Source organism: Cyanistes caeruleus, chromosome 4, assembly GCF_971803275.1.
Source record: "Cyanistes caeruleus chromosome 4, bCyaCae1.hap1.1, whole genome shotgun sequence".
NCBI classification, from domain to species: Eukaryota; Metazoa; Chordata; class Aves; order Passeriformes; family Paridae; genus Cyanistes; species Cyanistes caeruleus.
The window spans coordinates 42,239,927-42,254,520 of NC_141704.1; the positions used below are offsets into that span (position 1 = coordinate 42,239,927).

At 37.2% G+C, this 14,594-nt stretch overlaps 1 protein-coding gene across 4 annotated transcripts in view; it reads right to left on the reverse strand.

The window, feature by feature from the left end:
* Nucleotides 1-14,594, reverse strand: part of TMTC2 (transmembrane O-mannosyltransferase targeting cadherins 2) — a 268,691-nt gene that overhangs the window by 88,410 nt on the left and 165,687 nt on the right. For all 4 annotated transcript variants that reach the window (XM_086887822.1, XM_086887824.1, XM_086887826.1 and 1 more), the window contains one exon: nucleotides 7,376-8,204. In XM_086887822.1, the coding sequence (XP_086743948.1) occupies nucleotides 7,376-8,204 (829 nt within the window). The remainder of the gene's footprint in view (nucleotides 1-7,375; nucleotides 8,205-14,594) is intronic.

The following is a 14,594-nucleotide window of genomic DNA, read 5'->3' on the forward strand; positions in this document are numbered from 1 at the left end:
GACAAGAGCCTGTGAAGCTTTGCCAGCCGACACATACCCCCATTGGTATGGAAATATAGGTGGGAAGAAGGAAAATCATAAAATTACCTCCTTCATTTATCAGTGAAACTAATTAAAGGCACTATAACTATTAACTAGCATCTTTAATAGTCCATATTCAAAATACCATCTGTATTTTAAGACCTCAAAGAAAAGCTCAGTGTGTTAGAGCATCTAAGGAAAGAGAAGGAAACGATATTGAGAATTCAGTCATTCTATTTCATGATCTTTTCTGCAATTCACAACAAAACTATATGCAAGCCTCTTTGTGCATACTGTAATTGCATCATTTACTTTTTGGATGCATGATTGGCAATGATGACAGCTCAGGCTTAAGTTATAAAGCCCCCTGTTACAAAGGGGGAGTATTTGAAATCTTAAAATATTTGTATTTATCTATCTACATTGGGATTTTATCCTACCACAAGTGGCATAAAAAGGCATATATGTAGATTACTTCAATGTCCATATTAAAGGTTAGTTTCTCTACCCGATTTATGTAAGTGAACCTGAATATGTACTGATACAAAATCCATCACAGGTAGGAAAATTATGACATGTAATTCATAGCCAAAATTTTAAATAAAGAGGAATTTTTCCAAGTTGTCACACTTTGAAAAAATGGCAAAATAACAAAAAAATTGGGTGATTATCTAAAGCGCTTAAACAAACATGCTCAGCTTGAGAATCAATCCAGATAATCTCATCTTCCTAATTAAAAGTAACTTTTTCCTTCTGAAAAAAACATCAGGCTAATTCTGCAGAAAACATACATATATGGACCAAAAGTCTCTCTTTTAATCAAACTGAAAAATAAAATCTATCATTTTCTGGCAAAAAAACAAAAACCAACCCCAAAACAACAACAACAAAAAACCCAAACAAACTAAAAAACAAAGAAAACTTAGGCCATTTTGCTTGATATTATATGATACAAAAATTCATCTTGCCAGAGTTGATTACTCTTTGACTGGGCCTGGTTTTTTGGGTTTTTTCCCCCTACACTGTAGTTTTTAGCCAAGATGAGCTTGTTGAAGGCTTCCTCAGGGAAGACAGGGGAAGAAATAACAGTCTAATTGACCCATGTCTCAATGTCTCATGTTTGTTTCTTTAAAAAAGCCTATTAGTTAATAACAGTTTCTTTTCTATCCCCCTGCACTTTAAGATTCACAGATTAGAGATGCTGCTGTACTACACTCCAAGGGGAACAAGAAATAAATCCATGTTTTCAGACCTCTACACATAAATAAAGGAAGAATATCAGGCTTTCTCATATCCTGCTGAAGAAAAAGTACATCCTACACTGACCTGAGTTTCAGAGGAAATTACAGCACTTCTAAAGAGCTGGAAGAGAGAATACTCTCACTGCAGAATAAATTCAGAGTTTGAATTGAACTGTAAACCACTTTGCTTCAGCTCTCCGCCATATTTGGCATAACCAGACTGTTTTGCTGAGGGTGGGCTGCCTGTGGCATGCTCAAATGGCCTAAATAACTATGGCTGTTTCCCAAACAACTTACAAATTACCATTCCTTCTACACTGTTTAATCACCCAGAGTAGCACTACTACCCATTTAGAGAGCCTCACACTGTTTTCAGGGAGTAGGACTTTTCTTTAACTTCCAAACAATTCTATGTGGTTCATTTGAGCTAACTCTTTTAAAGCTGTGTCCTAGTTCCAGCCAGGACAGAGCTAATTTTTTACAGGAGCCAGGCAAGGTGGTGCCTGTAGTCCCAGCTACCCTGGCAGGCACTGCCAGACCCTGAGGTTATTCACTCATCACTTGCAAGATCTCTCTTGTTCCATTCAGGGGAGAAAGAGAACATATGGGAGAGTCTGGGTTGGGACAACTAATTTTGGCAGCAGTATTCCTAAACCACAACAAGCTTTTAAGAGTGGCAGATATCAAAAATTATTTCCAATTTATTTTAAGAACTTTGAAGAATTCTGTAGAACACTTATACTTCAAATTCTGATGTTTTTGTTATGAACAGAGACATCAAATTTATCATGGTACATACTGCATAATTCATATACAACAGGCTTATATGGCCATATAACATTAAATATCATAAATGATACTTTTAATGTGTTATTCCAACCTATGATTTATGTGCAATTCTAACATATATAACAACATAGGTTAATAACCTATGATTTTGTTAATAATGTCATTTAATTTGCCATACAGTAGCTGTTACAAAGATTCTTACTGGCGGCTGGAAATATTTTACACCATTAAAAGATGATACACCTTAAAGTAATTTCTTCTTTAAAAAGTAGCTAAAGCTGAAAATTATTATAGAAGTCATGGAAAATATCCTTGCAACATTTAGTCAAAAAATATTAGGTATCAGAAAGTTCTGACAAAGATATTGGGAAAATGGATGATTATTTGTTATTATGTTTCTCTGACAACTTCTAAAAACATTAACTAAAAAGAACATCAAGAATCACCATAATGACTATATATTCTGATATATATTAATCAGTTGGCTTAGGAGAGATATTATACTGCCATAACTACTGAGAGGTTTTAAAACAACATGAATCACCAAAATAAAAAAATTCTAATATTTTATGGTAATAGGTAATACTAGTTCCATTCCAGAGAGAAAAAATTAGATTAAAGTGGTTTGTTCAAAAACTGAAGAAGAGTTCATTAGCAAAATTAAAACTAACTCATGAATACCAAACTCCAGATGTTATGCTCGTATCACTGGTATTTCTTAACAGTGATAATAAGCAAAATTTTTAAGTGTACTTACTTATCAGCAGGTTTTATATGTTCAAAATCTGATGCTTTATATGGCAATCTGTGCACTGAAATCACTTTCTTTCTCAAGATTTTTTCCCCCAAACCCACATTTTCTATTCAGTGCAATGTTTTATTAATCACAGCGCTAATTTTATTATTATTGACATTAAATTAGCCAAAGGAAAAAGAAATAACTACTATACAGAGTAGTATATTGGGCTGTGGGGCCAAAGATGAGTTGGAGTTTTACTGACAAGATACATAGAAAAAAACCTGAATATATGCACCAAAACTGAAATGCAATCCCAAATACTCAAACTATTTTAAAATGCCCAATGTGGTATTAGGACATACATTACTATATTTAGGAGGTATAAAAAAATGTGTAGTGAACAACAAGCTGTATGTCAGAGCAACAGCTACTGAAAGCTCTAAATGTATTAGAGGAGATTTTGCCAGCATAATGCAAGCTCTTAAAAATAAGCATATTTGAAGAATGCTGCTTTTGGTTTCCAGTCACCAGTAGTGATACAAAAATATTAATAATGGAAAATAATGTTTCATTGCATCTTTTTTATTTGTGGGAAATACGGCTTCTCTATCTAGCTTGGTATAAAGTATAGTAACTGTTTTTCCTCACTGAACTGTTAGCTGAATTTTTAGTTAAGCATCCACTTCGTGCACCAGGTCGACTATTTCCTGGAAGGATCCTCAAAGCCTATTTATACAGGTAATGGCACCAGGAGAATAGAATTCCATCAGTAAATATGACCAAGCAACTAATAGCTCTGCAGCAGTCTAGCAGTTTGAGACTCTATATTTTCTACTTCTTTAATCAATGTCTGTATCAGGTACAGGAAATACATCATAATGATCTTTAATGTTCAGATGTGGACTGCAAGGTATGAAATGGCCCAGAGGAAGATTATGCTTTTTGAAGCCTATTTTTGGTACCACAGGGAAAACTAGATTTAATGAGGCGTAATATGCACAATTATTTTGTGTGTCATTACAATTTTATATTAAACACAAGGTAGTCATCACCACAGAATGACCCTCAGTATAACTGAAAAAGACGTGACAGCTAACACCCACTTTTAACTTTTTTGTTTGTTTTTACATTTTGGAAGGCTTCCTTTGCTATAAAAGAACATTCAGATAATGAGAATAGTTTTGAATCAGTTGGGCTGCTCATTAAGTTGAAGGCAGAACAGAGAAACACTTGTGTCTTTCCCTCCCTACAGTCAAAACACGCATATACCCACTTCAGAATCCATAAACTAAATTAGTGAGTCTTGCATATTTCTCCCTTAAGTGCTGACAAACTGTAACAAGGCACTGCTTGATCACTTTAAAGTTATTTGAAATACCAGTCAGAACCAAAACAGCAGAACAAGACCAGTAAAGATGCAGCTAAGGCATCCCAAGGACTCCCTCAGTCAAGGGATGGCAGCTGCCTGCCACACAGTGAGGCAGCCAGGGTAGTCTGGAGGTAGCTTTACCACCTTCTCACTTGACTCTCCCACGGTGCATTTGCAGGTTTTTTTTAAGAGATAATCCATGCCCCATGCTTGTGAGTATTTTTTCCACATTGTCAGTGATTAACAAAAACAGCCTGCAGGAATGCACACTGCAGAAAGGCTGTGGCTGCCTGCAGGAGTAGAGGTTTTCTCGCCTGCAGCAGAACACTGCTCTCTCTGCACTGCCTGCAAGGTACCCCTGAAGGGACCAGAAGAAAGTAGCAGCGAGGTGATTATCACCCGTTTCTTCACTGAGGATTGAAGATGGAGAAGCTGCTGAATATGTTTGCCTGAAAGTCCCACAGCAGCAGATGAGATTATAATCTTACACATATCACAAAACAGATGACCTGATAATAAACTATCACCAAATGAGGCAACTCCATTTCCAAAGCAGATCAGCCACATTAGTACACAAATGCACCCATGCTAAAAGCTTGCCTTGCAAATTGCCCTTATGCCTTATCAGCTCAGTGTTCAGCACTCAGCCATCAGTGGCACTCATCCTGCTAGCCCAGAAGACAGATGGATCTGGAAAAAAACACTCATCTTTTTGCTTTAGTAAAGATGGTCTTCACAGATTTCTATTTCTTTATCAGTTTCCACACTGAGTTCTTCAAGGGATACCTCATTGCTTTTTAGATTATGACAGAAGCAGCACTTGTTCAGAAGCAGCTCTTTGCAGGAGATGAGAAAAAAAGCAGAACTATCAGGGAAAATGATCCTGCTACTCCACAATTTTCAGAAGTAAGAAAATACTATTAAGGAGAAACTTGCTACGAGCTGAGGAAAGCAGAGAAATGAGGAGTGACAGCCTCTTAGTCGCCTAAAAATAAGAAAAACACTTCTCCACTCTACCATTTGACTGAGCAGCCCATTGTCCTACTCTCTGAACAGTCTATTTAGCACTAGCATTCATCAAACTAGAAAAAAGAGGCAAACAAAAATATTTTTTTTTTCCTATGTCAACCTCATTTAATTACTGAAGAGTAGTGTGAACCGTTGATCTCCTAATGCTTTGGCAGGATTGGCAGCCAGTCTAGTCCAGTCAGGCTTGCCTGACTATATGAGAAATAGAAAATAAAATTAGCATAGTCAAAGCCAGGGATAATCTTAGAAATACTCACAATAATGAATAGAGTTGGGTGACAGGTCACATTAGCTCGGGCTTTCTTATACCGAGACTTGTTACAATGTGTGTGGGCTAGTAAATATTCAGCAGAAGTTTAATAGGATATTTTAAGCAGATTTATTTAAGTCAGCTCAGTCATGTCTATATCATCACACTGACATACTGTCTTTGCTTTTACACATCTCACAAGACGCTTAATGTCAGCTTATACGCCAAGAAACCAGACGATTGTATACACATGAGTCTGTGCATACTGAGATCTGTATGATGAAAATAACCCATCCTGTCTCCTGGGAGCATAATACCCAGTAGTCTAATTTCCAGACAATGCTGCAGCCAATCCTACTGTTGGGCAAAAACTAGCACAGTATTTTTTTAACCACAAAATCTGGCTCATTGCAAGCAAACAACTATTAATGTCTGGGGATTTCCACCAAGGATAAAAATGGAACATGCATTAACTGTGCATACACACTTTTCTTTCCAAGGAATTCCAGTGTTTTAATACACGTTTTACATTGTCTCTAAATTTGTCAGTCTAGAGCTTCATAGATTCACTCTGGTGTGCTGGCTCCCTGTTCAGTTACTTCATTTCTTGCTCTCCTGCGCTAATTTTGAAAAAAAAGTAAACCAAATGGGATGTCCTTGTTTGCAATTTTAAAAAGGCACTTACTGCAGCAACAAGTTTAGTAATTTTCCTAGGGTGAGAAAGTATATGGAGAAGAGTTACAAAATCAGACTGACAAACTACTAAAATGTTGCTTTGCTAGGCCTTTTATCTGCCAAATCTACTTTTTCACTCCCTGTCAGCTCACAGTAACCACCTGCATTTGCCTCTATCACAGCAGCTTTTAGACTGTGGCATGATATAACTGTCTATCCAAAATGCACAATTTTATCAGCAGATGACTTTGCATCATATAAAGGATTTCTGAGCTGAGGACTGAAAAAACTCAAGTATTCAAGTGCTGTCAAAATTTTCTTTCACAGACAGGCAAAACAATCAACTAATCCCTTCTCACTTCTGATGAACTGTGAATAAGGAAGGCTTAGTCAATGTCTACATTGCACTCACAGGTGATATTTTGACCATTCTCATGTAAACCTGCATGTGTGCCAAGAGCAGTTCATCCAGGCAGCATGGAGTTCAGGATACAAGCTGGATCTGCCATACGTGCTTGAAACCACAAAACCACAGCTAAACATTGTTACCGATACCTAAATTGGCAGGTTTACTGCCTGTTTGGATGTGTTTACACTAGCTATGGTCACATCTCATTACAGCATAGATATAACCTTTGAGAGGTGGCTGAGCAAAGTTACAAATAGCTGATATACACACGTGAACGGGAAGGCATAAGTATTTGACAATAACTCTTTACAGTACTTGTAGGCATGGGGAACTACAGTCATTTCCTAAACTGAATTATATGACCTCATTTCCTCATTTTTATTATGTAGTGCTGACGTTACTTGCATCAGAGGAAATAAAGGAACTGCACTTCCCTGATGCTGTCCTTGACTATTTATTTTATTTTCTAATCATAGAAAACAGAACATTTGGTAAACTCACAAAAAATCTTCATTAGCATGCTATATACCAGATACCAAATGGAAAAACACCAGGGTGGGCTCTATAATACTAATAACGCATCTTTAATTTCAAAATACAGAACCAATACCACTGAAAAGAAAGTATCTCCTTACCTTAGGGTCTCCTTTTCTCCATGTTAATGCCAAACCTGTAACACCTAATCAAAACACATTCCTGCTTTTCCCCTTTTATAACTAATGCACGTACCACTGCAACTTGAAATTACATTTCTTAAAGTATCCTCTTTAGAAGTAGCTAGTAAAATCAGACAATTCAAAGGGCAAGACAGACAGGAACAAGTAAAGCATTCACCATAAAGAGCAAAAATTACCTTTAGCAGGGTTTACTTTTATCCCTGACCTATACAGCATCTCCTCATTCTGCCAGTCCCCATTCCTGACAACGGTCTTGAGTCCATAGAAAACAATTAATGCAGCAGTGGAAAAAAAAACCAAGTTCTTCAGAAAGCGCTTTTGGGCTTTGACATAAAGGGCCCTGACACCTACTGTAACCAGCAGGCAGAAGCCCATACTAGGAACATACAGCACACGCTCTGCTATTACAAAGCCAACATAGAAAAACAGGTTTGTGGCAGGAACGAAGGGCACTATTAACAAAGAGAGAGACAGAATGACAATGTTCTCGGTTGAAGGAAGCTGCAGTTTCTGAATTTCATGCTTTTTTAGGCCATTCTCTTCTTTTGATGCAAAGCTTGACTTCACCTCCAGTGTCTTGTACTCCATCTCTGGGTGGCAGCTATGCCCATTAGCATTTTGCTTGCCATTCATCACAGTTTTCCCATTGCATTCTCTCTCATTGCTGGAGCCCTTCAAGCTAAAGTAGGCAAGGAGGAGTAGTCCTGAATAGAAGGCCACAGTGTGTAGATTCCTCCAGTCGCTGACTGCTTTTAGAAGAGGCACAGCATCCATAGACCAGTCAAAGCTGAGGGTATCTGGGCACAGCAACAACCAGAGGTTCTTGGTTGGCAAGTAAAAGAAGGTCAGAGTACGTGTGAGAAAACTGTCTGAATCAGCTGCTGGATTATCAGAATTAGAAAAACTTGGGGGCTTGTTGCCCATCCAGTATAAGCGAACACCCAGCAGTGCAGTTCCCCAGGAGGTCAATAAACCAATGCTGAAGAACGGGGTCAAATTCTTTCTCTGAAAAAAAAAAAAAAATAATAGCATAAATCAACACTAAGTAATTAGTTGTGCAAATTACACACAAAAAAGAACCAAGAAAATATCTGATAGAACTTTTTCTCAGTAATGGAAACAAACACAGTAGATCTCCGTCTCTGACATTTGGATCACGCCATGTTGGGGTACATTGCTGACTACAGACTAAAGAAACTGGCTCTTTTATTTAAGCTCTATCAGGAATATATCAGAGTCAAGCCTTCAGATATTTTAGGGCTGTCAGTCCTTACTAAAGATTTCGTTGTGTAATGTTCTGGAAACTCTTACTTTAGAGAAATTTATGGAATCTTGCATTAGTTCCTACATAACCTCCCAAATCCCTTCTCTGTTTCTGGCTGTGACCAAAACACCAGATTGCCTCAGCTACATTTGAAGTCTAAAGGATGTTCCAGTTCCACTTTCCTTAATCAAAGTCTCTCCTGAGGCATTTCACTAGAGAACTGATTAAAATTTCCAAGAAAGCAAGAGAGGAAAACCTATTTAGGTCTCCTAGCTCCTGCCTATTAACTACAGTGATGGCTTGGAGCCTTCAGATCTGCCTACTACTCAAAGTCCCACTCCATTTTCAATAAAACACAAGAACTTTCACCTCAGCCTGAGAAAGGGCTTCTTTACATCGAGAGTGGCAGAGCACAGGCTGCCCAGGGATGTTGTGGATTCTTGTTCTCTGAAGATATTCAAAACCCATCTGCGTTTGTTCCTGTACAGCCTGCTCTAGGTGACCCTGCCTGGGCAGGGGGATTTGAACTGGATGATCTCCAGAGGTCCCTTCCAACCCTAACAATTCTGTGATTCTGTGATCTCAGAGCCAAACAATACATTGGGGGTTTTCCTTCAAGCACACCATAATAAGCACTCCAAAACCTTTAAGATCTTTATATGCATCTAAATAACATTATGGGAAGCAGGCAGCTGACTCCATCTATCAATATCATCATTCTAACAACTTGAAGAATTTACACTTATTTACGGAATAACTGAACATTTTCCAGCAGAAGTTGCTTGTTAGGTAAGCTCTGCTCTCAATTGCATGGGCACACTAAATGAAAACTGGTTTACATCACTCCCTCTCTATATAGAAGCTAAAATATATGTATTTTTGTACTTCAATTTCTCAGACACCTTTTGTAAAGATAGGAAAAAAAAACTTATTTGCCAAATAGTTCCAGATACAGAATAAGTACTTTGATAATATTTTCCCCATTATTATAAAGAATTATTTGTCAATCATTTTTCATTTTATTAGGCTTGGTTTTTTCCATCTCACACTACACACTCCTGGGATGATTATTCAATGTTTACTTAGTTATTCAGAAGCAGAACTTCACAGTAGAATGTTTTATCCTATTTCTACAAAACAACTAATTTTTCTTCTTTGTGGGTGGGCTCAACCCTTGATATCCTGAATTACAGATGATTGAGTTGCTCCATTTTAGGTCAATTACTAGTAGTTTTCTACAGCTTACTGATGTTCTACTAAGAAGACACAATCTAGCAATGATAATTTATAGTTTATCTTCTAATATATTAGGAAGAAATTTATATCCTTTCGTATTTCTATTGAGTTCCTCCTTGTGAAGTGTAAAATACTAAACATCAGTTAGATCATTCATTCAGTTATGCTACATTATGGAATTTAATGGAGGCATTAATAGGGAACAAAAAAATTTATAATGAAAATATTCATGCATATGGATTGCGAACATCTAAAAAATGCTGGTACTTTTTATATATAAAACAAAGCCTGAGTCCAGATTTAATTTGCCACATTAACACCAGTTTAATTTACTAGGTTTTTTACATTCATAATCCACAATGTTCTGGTAATATATCAATCAAAACCCTCATCTACACATCATGGTAACTACATTCCCCAGAAACCTTATTAGAACAACTTTTATTTGTAAGCTGGATAATACTTTACAACTCACTTCTCACATGGTTTCATCCATGCCTGTCAAAACTATTTAAATGCTTTTAATCTTATAAAGCTGTGTCAACTGGTTATCACTACAACTCCCAACTAAGTTTATATTTGGAATAAAAAGATTATTCAGATTTCATGGATTTGCATGCATGTCCCTCATAGTAAAACCTCATGTCCCTGGTTCAACTTGTCCTTTCATTCTCATCAAATTTTTTTACATGAAATTTCTTCTACCCACCCTTCTGGCTCAATAATTTTCAAACTCATTTCCTTCAAGCATACATATAAACAACTCTCAAATGTTAAATGTGACCTATTTACTCTTTCATACATCCTTCTTATGAATATCATATGAGGAGGCTGCTAAGCCAGAAAGAAGCTGGGAAGTGAAAGACAGTCTTTTTTTGTTTGTTGGAGTTAGAAGTCTTTTCTGGAAGGCTATATACCACTTGAAAGATTAAGATATCCCACATACTAAGGAAGTGAAACTCGATTAACAGATGAAAAGTGAGCTTTCATGGACTGATTAGGCTACTTTGCTATTTTGTTAATACTTACTTAACAACTAGAAGAAAATCTCACTTTTTTTAAGTCCTAACCATTGCACTTTTTTATTAAATGCCAAGAAAGTTGACATTACAAAGTTCACTGACAAAACCATGTGAGAGCAGATATGCTATTCCTCATGGAAAATAGTGAAATTTTCAGGTCTTCCTCGTATGTTAACCAAACACTAACAGCCAGAAGTTAGGAGCCTCTTGCTCCTATCCCAAAAATGTTAACAATCTGTAGCTCAGAGACGATCAGTCTTCACTGCTGAAGTAACTATTTGCAGCCTCTCTTTTAAGTTTTACATTTGAGGTCTGTAATATCTTATCCTCACACTTGTAGGTTTTACAAAGAACACAGATTATCCATATGCAGGTTTGTGTGTTATGCTGTAACAAAACCTTTTTTATGATTTTTTTAGCATTTCACATGATTTTCAAATGAAATATCTAAGCATTCACTCATAGAGCTCAGAGATATCTGAGTAGGTTTACCACCCCACCATATGAATTGATCATGCTGTAAGGCACTAGAGAATTGGAGACTGAGCTCTAGTAGATTCTTAAATTCTGTTAACTGACCACAGGAGGAAAGTGCAAATTTCCTGTTGCTGCCTCAGATACAAATGGTTTGCAATCTTCCCCAGATTTCACACATGAATCTTTTCAATAGCCAGTAGCTATATAACCTTTTTAAATTAACTACATGTTAAACACAATTAGCAATAACCTGCATAATACTGACATGCCATTGTGAATTTTCAGATTTCAGAAGAGGCTCAGTCTAGAGGCAAGAAAAATCTGTCCCTAACACTTAAACATATGTCACAACAATTTAAAGTAGGATGCCTTTTTCCACTTTTTTTTTTTTTTTTTTTTTTTTTAGTTTTCAGTTTCCAAATCTTACAGATAGCATTGGCTTAGAAAGGAAAGACAAATTCATTCCTCTTTCTTTCCTCTTTCAACCTTCATGATTTTTGCATAGCTTTTATCCCTCTGTGCTAATATAGTCACAGATAATGAGAAAGGTTTATCACACATTTTGGCTTTACTTTCTTTTAAGGCTTTCGAAGAAAATCATTCCAGCAATTTATTAAAATTAAATAATATAGCCATTCCCCCAATAGATTTTTGCCTTCAAAGGAAGTGCTTTCAAAATGAACTCTGCTCAGACAAGCACTTTCACTAGTTACTCTTATTCTGAGCCTCCTGACAGCCTGTGCTACTCTGGTCTGATTGTGTACATTCAGTGCAGTCCAGGAGCAGAAGAGATCCTCTGTAATGCTTGACAGAAAGGATTTGGATTACTATACCCATAAATCCTAATCCAGCCCATCTGCCATATGTTTTGACACCCCCATAAATCCTCTAACCTTTCATAAGTAGCCATTTTCATCTGAGGAAAAAAATGAGCACTGATTTAGATCAGATTTAACATGTCTCCTGCCTGCTCACCACTGCAATTTTAGTCTTTGTGACTGTAGAAACCTTCTTCATCACCCTAGCAAAATACATCTGCATGACCCACCCACATTGCACATTTCCCTTGCATTAAATGCTAATTCCTCACTTCATTATATTGCCCTTAAATAAGGCATTGCAGCAGATTTCTTAATTGGGCAGTCACTGCCAAAACTCAGTCATTGCCTAAGTGATATCCGAAGCATTTTCAAAAGACACTGTTCTTTTAACCTTACATTATCCATTTCACAAGCAGCATTAAATACGGCACATGATCGAGACAGTCCAGATATCAAAATCATAACACACAAAATGTTATTCTTTGAACTCAGGAAATGCAGAGATGAAAGAAGATGTGTCATCAGGCATTACTCACAGGAATTTCTTTTCCAAATTAGAGTTCCTTAAATATATGCTGGCTTGAAACCTGAGACTTCCGAAAGTAGCAAAACGCTGCCAAATCACTAGACTGACAGCATCTTCTTCCCACAGTAGGCAGCGGTTCCTGGATAACAGATCAGCCAATTTGGAACCAAACTACGATTCAAAACATATCCCCACGAGGAATAAAGCTATTTGCTACAACCCCTGCTGGGTCACAGTGCTGAGATAGAAGTGGCCTTTAATGCTGCCTGATCACCTGTCCAGTTTGTTGCTGCTTACATGACCCACTAAATGAGGTTTACTCATTTTCACTGCTGATGCAACAACTGACCTAAAGGTGTGTTCTTCCTCAGAGCTGGAACTCTGTCAACAGCTTGTCCAATATTGGGACCAACTGTGCATATTTAATGACATTTACTTCTAGGTTATGGCCCCACACAATTCTCCAACAAGGTAGTCAGTGCATTCACAAAACAGCTAAAGATTGTCTGCACACACTTTTACTGTAATTAGCCTGTAGCACAAGTTAAGCAGTCCTTACTACCACTAACTTGCCTTATATTAATTTGAGTTATAAATACTGGCATTTAAAATTGCCAAAGTCTTACTCTAAAATCCTTCATTCTTTAAAATGAATTTTTAATTACAAAAAAAAAATAAATCTGAAACCACAAAGAGTAACCTCTCCACTGAAAAACAGTTATATGGACTACAGGTGAAAAGATCAGAAAGTGCATGAATGACTGGAGACCGTAGAAGAGCAGAAGGACTTGATACAGACGAGAACAGAACAACAAAGCCTTGGGGAAGTAAACAAAAGATGCAACTTAGGCAAACAGAAGTCATGCAAAACACAAGCAGGATGCCAACTCAGCTCTGCAAGGCTGACAGAGCAAAGCAATGATATCACACTTACTCAAATGTGGGGGTTGAGGAACAGCCACCTGAAAAGGACATCAGACACTGAAGACCACTAAAGACGACCCCAAAGAACCATAGAAGGACTTCTGATAAGGGCTGTGATTATGTAAATAAAGTAATACATATATATCAAGCAAGTGGGGACAGCTAACGATATGTAATTAGTGTGTATGATAAGAATAGTTTACCCAACACTCCGGGTACTTGATTAGTGGAAGGATCCTCCAAATGCCCAGACTGCAATAAAGAATGCCTGCTTTGTAATGCTCAAATCTGTGTTACAAAGTTTATATTTGGCCAATTTCAGTATGAAAATACAGTAGCTTGATAAATCTGTTTTCATGGTCAGTGCTAGGAAAGGTTTTCTCTAAGCTGACATAGCTAAATGCTGTGTGACAATGGTGATGCTACCAATATCCACCCAGAGTTACTCCATCTATGTGCAGCAGCAAGAACACACAGGAGCTTAGAAACCCATTGGGACCAAAAGACACTCCTGGACTGCCAGACTGCTCAGGGATGCTGTCCAGCACTACTGTTACCACCACACAGGTAGGCAGGTCGTCATACCTGAATTTCATTGAACAAGTATTGTCTCATCCAGAGGTTTTACAGTGAAGGAAGAGTGCTGCACTTTCCGTGCTAGATAAAACACAGAGAGCTCACTGAACATGCAAGTATGTTGTATGGTAGAATTGGAATTCAAAATTATTTTGAAATAACAGAGAAATGTTCAGAAAAAATAAATTTGCATAAAAGGCAGGGGCAACACTGTTTTCTTAAAGGTACACAAGTATGAGAAGTGGAGCAAGTAATTGGCTCATCTTCTGAGAAGAACAAGAGATCACCACAGATGAAACAAGCAACTCTTTTAAGCCACTGCTAGAAAGGTAAACACTGTACTGAGGCTACAAATGAAAGCACACCTTCCAAGATGAGTGAAGTAATCCTTCCACTCTTCTCAATTCTAATAAATATTATCTGATCAGTAAGTATTGCAATCTTGAGAAGCAAGACTGGGACAACTACCATTTTAATAAGAACTTAATTTGTTGCCCTTTTTCATTAGATTGCAAGCTTTTTAATAGAATTTGTTATGGTCAAAGACTA